The sequence below is a fragment of the Mustela nigripes genome, chromosome 9, assembly GCF_022355385.1.
Source record: "Mustela nigripes isolate SB6536 chromosome 9, MUSNIG.SB6536, whole genome shotgun sequence".
NCBI lineage: Eukaryota > Metazoa > Chordata > Mammalia > Carnivora > Mustelidae > Mustela > Mustela nigripes.
In genome coordinates, this window is record NC_081565.1 from 66614034 (window position 1) to 66621359 (window position 7326).

The following is a 7326-nucleotide window of genomic DNA, read 5'->3' on the forward strand; positions in this document are numbered from 1 at the left end:
CTGTGAATGCAAGGAATTAAGAACTAGCAGTAAAAGCATACTATCTAGAATTATGGATAGTGAAATAACCAGCCAAAATAGGGAAAGTGATGACTTCTGAAGACACCTTTTCTGTTTACCAAAAATGACCAACATAAAGGAGAATTCACAATACCTGCCTAAAGAGAAAATCTGATAGGACGCATTCAACAATGCAGAAGAGAACTCAAAGTGCATCAAAGGTATCATTCTCTTCCCATAGCCTGCTGTATGTCAAAGCTAGTTGTTAGAGGTGTTAAGACATCCATCCATATGTTCCTTTCCTGAAAAATCCAGAGTCAGAAAGGTTAAATGGTAGTTGAATATTACTGAAAATAATCTAAACAGAGTGAACTACATAGCACTACTGACATTTTAAAATAATTTAAAATAATTTAAATTTAATTTTAAAATAATTACTTCTTTGTGGGGGCTATCCTGTGCGGCATCCTTGGTGTGTACCACCAGACATCAGTAGCAGCCCGCCTCCTACTGTGACAACCAAAAATGTCAAAAGACACTGGGAAATGTTCCTTGCAGGGCAAAATCAATCCTGGCAGATAATCGCTGATCTACAGTGACCCATAATTACCAGTGCTGCCCAGCCCACCTACACTCTTCCATTGAAAACATTCTTGATAAGATGTAACAAGAAAAACATAATTTTCATCACCAAAATCAAAATCACTGGAAAAAAAAAAGTATTTTACAGGTTGCCCAGATCTTTCACCAAGGCAATTTCTACTCATCTTTTTCTTCTTGGAATAAAGTGCTAACAGCAAATTCCTAGAACAATGATTCTCAAACTGGTGTTTATGAATTCAGAGGAAGAGGAGTCCATGAAAGTTTTATTAAGAATCTACGTTTTTTCTAAGGTAACTATTAAATGTTATGCAATCAGTTCGATAATTTTTTTTAAAAGATTATAGATTACCAAATGGGTAATAACATTATAACCAAGTACTGCTATAATTTCAGCGCCCAGTCTCGTGTTCATAATTATGTTGGTTTCAGGCAATCACCCAAAATGACAGCATTTAATGTAATGCAGTGGTTCTCAAAACTCTGAAGTACAAGATCCAGATACTCCCTAATTTGAAGAAATATGGCCTTAAAATATTAATTCATTCTTTAAACAAGTATATATTAGGCACCTACAAATGTTCTAAATGAGAGAAGACAATACAGAAAGGAAAAGAAACAAGAAGCTTAAAAATCCTGGATTTTAAAAGAGGCAAGAGAAATTAATAAAAGGGGTTTCCTAAAAGTACTGGGCAAGAGTTGAAGAAACCGGTAGGTGAGGAGGCTTTAAACCAGAGGGCCTGTGAGAAAGACAGACTAAGAATGAATGAGTGAAGCCATCAAAGACAGAAGGACATGGGCTAACAGGACAGACACATGTCGTTCTAGACTAAAGCTCAAAAAGAATGGAAATAATGATAGCCAAACTTGGATTACCTCTGGGTTCTAGACACTTAATGATGTTATCATCCTAAGAGAGATTGTTGGTTATCCACAGAGTGTGTGGAAGAAGGGAATCTGGTAGGTAGAAGAAAGAGCAATGTGTATTTTATGATCATTTGTGTTTAAGTAAAATTTCTAAGTTGTGGGTTTATAGTTCAGAAAGCACCTAACTTTAGACAACGAAATATGTTGTTTCAATACGAAGATAAAAGGCTTTTTACAGGAGTCACTGAGATGGTTTGAATTAGGCAAAGTTTCCTAAAGAAGCAAAGTTCAGAGGTGTTGTTTAGAAAAATGACATGTCATATATCAGGCACATATAGTACATATGGTAATGACACCATATATTCAAAATAATTTCAGGGGGAAAAAAACAGAAACCAAGTGTCTTAATGTCAGATATAGGAAACATGAAGGGACTGTGTGCCATATGCCTAACAGGAAATAAAAGAAGTGATGAAATTAGAATTTGGTCCAGAAGACTCTGAAGAGTCACTAAAAGAACAAGCAGGAATGTACATTAAAAACACTGTCGTCGCTACACCTGCTTGTGTGCTTGTTTGTTTATTTATTCATTCATTCATTCTGGTACCAAAAAAACAATCACCAAAGTCTAGCCAAATGCCATCACACTATTACTAAAGAGGAAAGACCACTGTAATAGTTAAAGGGTATAACAATATTTGTTTTAAATTTAGTTCTCGGAAAGTTGCTAGAACAGAAGTCTAAACTAAATTGATGCTATGAATTTGATTATTTCAAGAAGAGAAAACAAATATCACAGCTCAAGAGCTGCCAATAGCCTTTAGACCTGTATCTATATGTAAAGGAAAATCACTTCTATATTAACTTTTTAGTTTCAAGTATACCTCATATCCATGCCACTTTAGACAATGCAAGAGATAATTATGGGAGAATTAATAGGATGGTTTGAGGTTGGCAACAAAATGACATGCTAGTCCCCTCTTCCTCCCCCACTCCTCCCCCACTGAAGCAGGTATTAAACCATAATGCCAATTCAAGGTTCCCTCCATGAAGAAGCAAAATTATTCACTCTTCCTCAAACATCAAACTCTCACTGAACTCAGTCTAGAACAATTCTCTCACATTCACATAAAAATTCGACCACTCCCTTAAGGCCCAACTGAAGTCATTTGAACTTCATAAAACCTTTTCCATTTAGGTTTAGAATGAGAGCTCTCTAATACAGATCACTTAAACATCAGTGCAAGATGATGGGTATAATCCACGAACAGTTTAAGATCTCTGGGAACAGGGGCGCCTGGGTTGCTCAGTTGTTAAGCAGCTACCTTCAGCTCAGGTCATGATCCTGGGGTCCTGGAATCGAGCCCCGCATCGGGCTCTCTGCTTCTCCCTCTCCCACTCCCCCTGGTTCTGTTCCCTCTCTCACTGTGTTTCTGTCAAAAAAATAAATAAAATCTTAAAAAAAAAAAATCTCTGGGAACAAAAATTACACTGTAACTTACACTTCTTTCTCTCTTCCTTGGATAGACAGATATGGGCAGTCCCCCAATTTCCAGTCTAATGTTCTTTCCACAATTTCACGTAGGCATACTTTAACTGGACATGTATTTCAAAACAATAAAAGGACAGGCACATGATTTAACATTTTGCTTATACTCAGCTGGCTCCCTTTCCACCTGCAGCTGCTCCAAGTCTCTACTTCTCCTCTCAAGAGCACTATTCTAAACACTCCGTCTCACCAGCACCAAAGACTTAACCTGATTCAGTGGGAAAAAAAAAAAAAAAAAGAACTCATCGAGGCATGCATTCCTCCCAATCTGCTGAGAAATATACCTGTTTCAGGCACCTGGGTGGCTCAGTCCATTAGGCATCTGCCTACTGCTCAGATCAAGATCTCAGGACCTGGGATCTAATCTCACATCAGGCTCCCTACTCTACAGGAAGTCTGCTTCTCCCTCTGCCTCTGCCCTCACTCATCCTCATTCTCTCTCAAATAAAATCTTAAAAACATGCGTGTGTGTGTGTGTGTGTGTGTGTGTGTGTGTTTCTTCACCAATCCTAACCTCAGTTCCTCCTGTCTCAGTAATTCCTCATTCTTTTCCCCTAAATTAATTTTTTTAAGATTGTATTTATTCGAGATTAGCGAGAGTGAGAGAGAAAGAGCGCACATGCACACAAGCAGGGTTAGCAGCAGGCAGTGGGAAAAGGAGGCTCTCCACTGAGCAGGAAGCCCAATGTGGGGCTCAATCCCAGGACTCTGAGATCATGACCTGGGCTGAAGGAAGACGTTCAACCGACTGAGCCACCCAGGTGTCCCTGCCCCCCAACAAGTTAATTTCTCTAGCATGTTCTTGATCCCACCCTCTCTTCAAATTCAAGCTCTCATTCTACCATTTTTTTTTAAAGATTTTATTTATTTGAGGGAAAGGCAGAATCCCTGTGCAACATGCAAGAAAACACAAGTGGGGGGAGGGGGAGCGCACAGAATGAGCGGAAAAAGCAGGCGTTCTGCTCAGCATAGAAGTGGGGCTAAATCCTGGGACCCCAGGATCATGACCTGAGTGGAAGGCAGATGCTTAACCAACTAAGCCACCCAGGCACCCCTCTCACTCCATCATTTGTTCCTTTCTCTTTCCAGTCTCTCCCTAAGGCTCATTCCCCTGCAACAACAAACACACTCATTTCTCTAATCACTTATGCCTATGCATTTATTAAACTATTACTATGTACCAGGCAACATTCTGTGTAGTAGGGTTACAGACAAGATATCTGCACTCACAGAGCTTATGTTCCATTGGGTAAGGCCGACAATAAATAAGAAATAACTGAAAGTGACAGTTTCTGACAGTAGATAAGTATTATGATAAAAATAAAACAGAGGTGGAGCTGGAAAGAACAGAGTTAAATCTAATTAGATTAGTTGTTTTGAGATATCCTTGCAACCTGCCAGGAAGGAGCCAGCTATGTGAAGACCTAAAGGCAAAGCAGTTTAAGACACAGAAAGAGAAATATGCAGAGGCCCGAGGGGAAACTGCCCTGGTGTGCTTAATGACATAAAAAGGTCGGTGTGACTAACATAATGAACCTAGTGGCACAGTGGTATAAAAATGAAATCAGTGGTAGGCAGGTACCAGACCATACAGGCTATGGGGATGGAATAAAGATTTTATTCTACCTGCAACAGGAAGTCACTGGACCCTCTTGAGCAGTGAATAATGTGACTTTATTATTTAAAAACCTCAACTATACAATACTACTACCATCTTTAGGTCAATACAACTTATATTTCCACAATTTGTAATTATAGCCATGCACTTTCTGTTACTTAAAGCTAGAAAAATTGAAGCAACTGCTTCAACACTAGTATTTCATGCACTATCAAATACTGACTGGCTTTTTTTTTTTTAAGATTTTATATATTTATTTGACAGAGAGAGAGAGAGAGATCACAAGTAGGCAGAGGAACAGGCAGAGAGAAAGGGGAAGCAAGCTCCCTGCTGAGCAAAGGCTTGACCCCAGGACCCTGAGACCATGATCCAAGCAGAAGGCAGAGGCTCAAGCCACTGAGCCGCCCAGGCGCCCAGAATACCGACTGGCTTTAAATGAAAGTTAAAATTAGGGGCGCCTGGGTGGCTCAGTGGGTTAAGCCGCTGCCTTCGGCTCAGGTCATGATCTCAGCGTCCTGGGATCGAGTCCTGCATCGGGCTCTCTGCTCAGCAGGGAGCCTGCTTCCCTTCCTCTCTCTCTACCTGCCTCTCTGTCTACTTGTGATTTCTCTGTCAAATAAATAAATAAAATCTTTAAAAAAAAAAAAAGTTAAAATTAGAGGGTAGAGAATGAGTAAGTGTGGTGAACAAACTTGATACGCCACACTTACCTGTTGATTTCATTTACTGAGTTAGTCTACAAATAGCAAGATTTTATTTTACCTTTTTCCAGATTCTGAATTTCTAGTCTAAAAATTCAAACTTACCTCGACAAGCTTCTTCAAAATCTTGGGTTATGTCCACCCAGCTTGTATTGCTTTTTTCCATCTTTTCTGGTATACTGAGCTCCCATCCCGAATCATCATCTTCTACAGAAGCTTTCATGACCATAATGCCTATAAAATTAACACTGGTGTAAAAAGAGACTGTGGCTTTCAGGGCAAGAGTATTTGCAAGCCATGAGTTCAAGTACTGGACAGAAGTCTTACTAAACTGCCAGACATCATCTGAGTTTGAGGATGACACGGGGGGGGGGGGGGGGGATCTTAATGCAATTAAATCTTAATATATTAACACTACTGTTGCTTATTTACTAACAGCCCAGCACCTACCAAGGCTTTAAGAGTTTGCCTTCCCACCATCCAAGGAAAAAAATCAGAAGCCACCCCACCACTGATCTAAACAAAATCAACTCGAGCTTCCAACTTTCCACACTGGCCACAAATGACCAAGGCACTCTTCAGAGTCCCCTCTCGCAGCCCGGGGGCCCACGAGGCAACTATATTCAAGTCGGGGTGGTCCCTCACCTTGCCCCAGCTCTCTGGGCCGACCTCTTCCCCCGCCCGGCAGGACCCCCGCACAGCCTCGCACAGTGGGGACGGAGTGCGGGAGCACCGGGCAGGGGACCTAGCCGCCCGGCCAGGGGTGGCAGCGCACCTGAGGCGGGGACCCGCCCCACGTCCGCCCTACGCGGGTCAGCCTGGCCCGGCCCTGGCCCCACACCGTGCGGAAACAAGGACAGAGCTGTCGTCGCGCGGGAGGGCGGGCACGCCCGGTACCGGGTGGTCGCCCGGGCAACACCGGGCAAGGCCGGGGCCTCGGCGGGCAGCGGACACGGGGGAGCCTGCAGCTCCTACCTGAAGCGCGGCGGGAGGGCCGGGGCCGCAGGGTGACCTGGCGTCCCCAGGGTCCGCCACACGCGCGGGGGGCTGCGGCTCTAGGACACGGGAGGGAGGGAGTTTCAATGCCTCTGCACCGGCGGTCCCTACCTACTTCTCCCGTAGCCACCCGCGCCGCCACGAACCGTCCAGACCGCGGAAATAACGACACCGCCCCAGCCGCCGCCGCCCCCTCCCCTCTCAGCCCAGCCCGACTGGCCGCGTGCGCGCATGCGTACGCCGGGTGCGCGGGACCCCGCCCCCCTCTCCCTCACTCCTGGGGACTTCGCGCGCCCCGGCCACACCCCCTCCCTCACCACCGCCACCGACGGCAGCCGTCTTCTCTTCTCGCGGGATTAGAGCCAATCGCGAGACCGGAAGCTACCTTCCTTCTCCGGTCTCAAGCCTACTCCCGGGTAGGGGGCGGGTCCCAGTAAAGGGTGGAGCCAGCGGAGGGAGTCTCAGAGCCTGCCCCGCCCCGCGCGCCTCCCCGGGAAATTCTTCAAAAGGTGATGCTGAGGCAAAAATAAAAAGAGGAAAGTAATTATAAAACTTAGCAGTTGTGACCGTGCAAGGAGAGCCTAGCTGCGAGCTTCATGGAGCTAGTGCTGCCTGACACAGGATTTGTGTTTTTCTAGAGAGCCTGGAGGGTTCTTGAGGGAAAATAGAAACAAAATATCTGCAGAATCAAGCAAGCCATTTTCTTTCAGACTTGTAAATGTTTTTTAAGTTTTTCTTAAAATTTATTTTAAAAATGATCGATTTTAAATTGGGATTATGTAAGTAGACTGACAGGAGTAAAAAGCCACCTTTACCACTATATTCCCATTAAAATGGCCAAAATTTAAAAGACGACACCAAACGTTGACAAGGACTTGGAGCAACTGGACCTCTCATAGGATTCTGATGAGAATGCAAAACGGTACAATCACTTTAACAGTTTGTCTTTTACCAGAAAATTAATCATGCATTTACCACTTGAAAGTCCACTCCCA

The 7326-nt window shown here is 43.7% G+C and overlaps 1 protein-coding gene across 3 annotated transcripts in view; it reads right to left on the reverse strand.

The window, feature by feature from the left end:
- The window catches only part of NAA35 (N-alpha-acetyltransferase 35, NatC auxiliary subunit), a 99196-nt gene extending 92652 nt beyond the window's left edge, over positions 1–6544 (reverse strand). Inside the window, exons 1-2 of one of the 3 annotated variants that reach the window (XM_059411746.1) lie at positions 6447–6544; positions 5441–5569 (exon numbers count right to left, since the gene is read on the reverse strand). In XM_059411746.1, coding sequence (XP_059267729.1) covers positions 5441–5564 — 124 coding nt within the window. In that variant the 5' untranslated portion in view covers positions 5565–5569; positions 6447–6544. Of the gene's footprint in view, positions 1–5440; positions 5570–6310 lie in introns of all 3 variants that reach the window. The other 2 variants (XM_059411748.1, XM_059411747.1) reach the window with 2 other exon arrangements.
- Between the last annotated feature and the right edge of the window lie 782 nt (positions 6545–7326).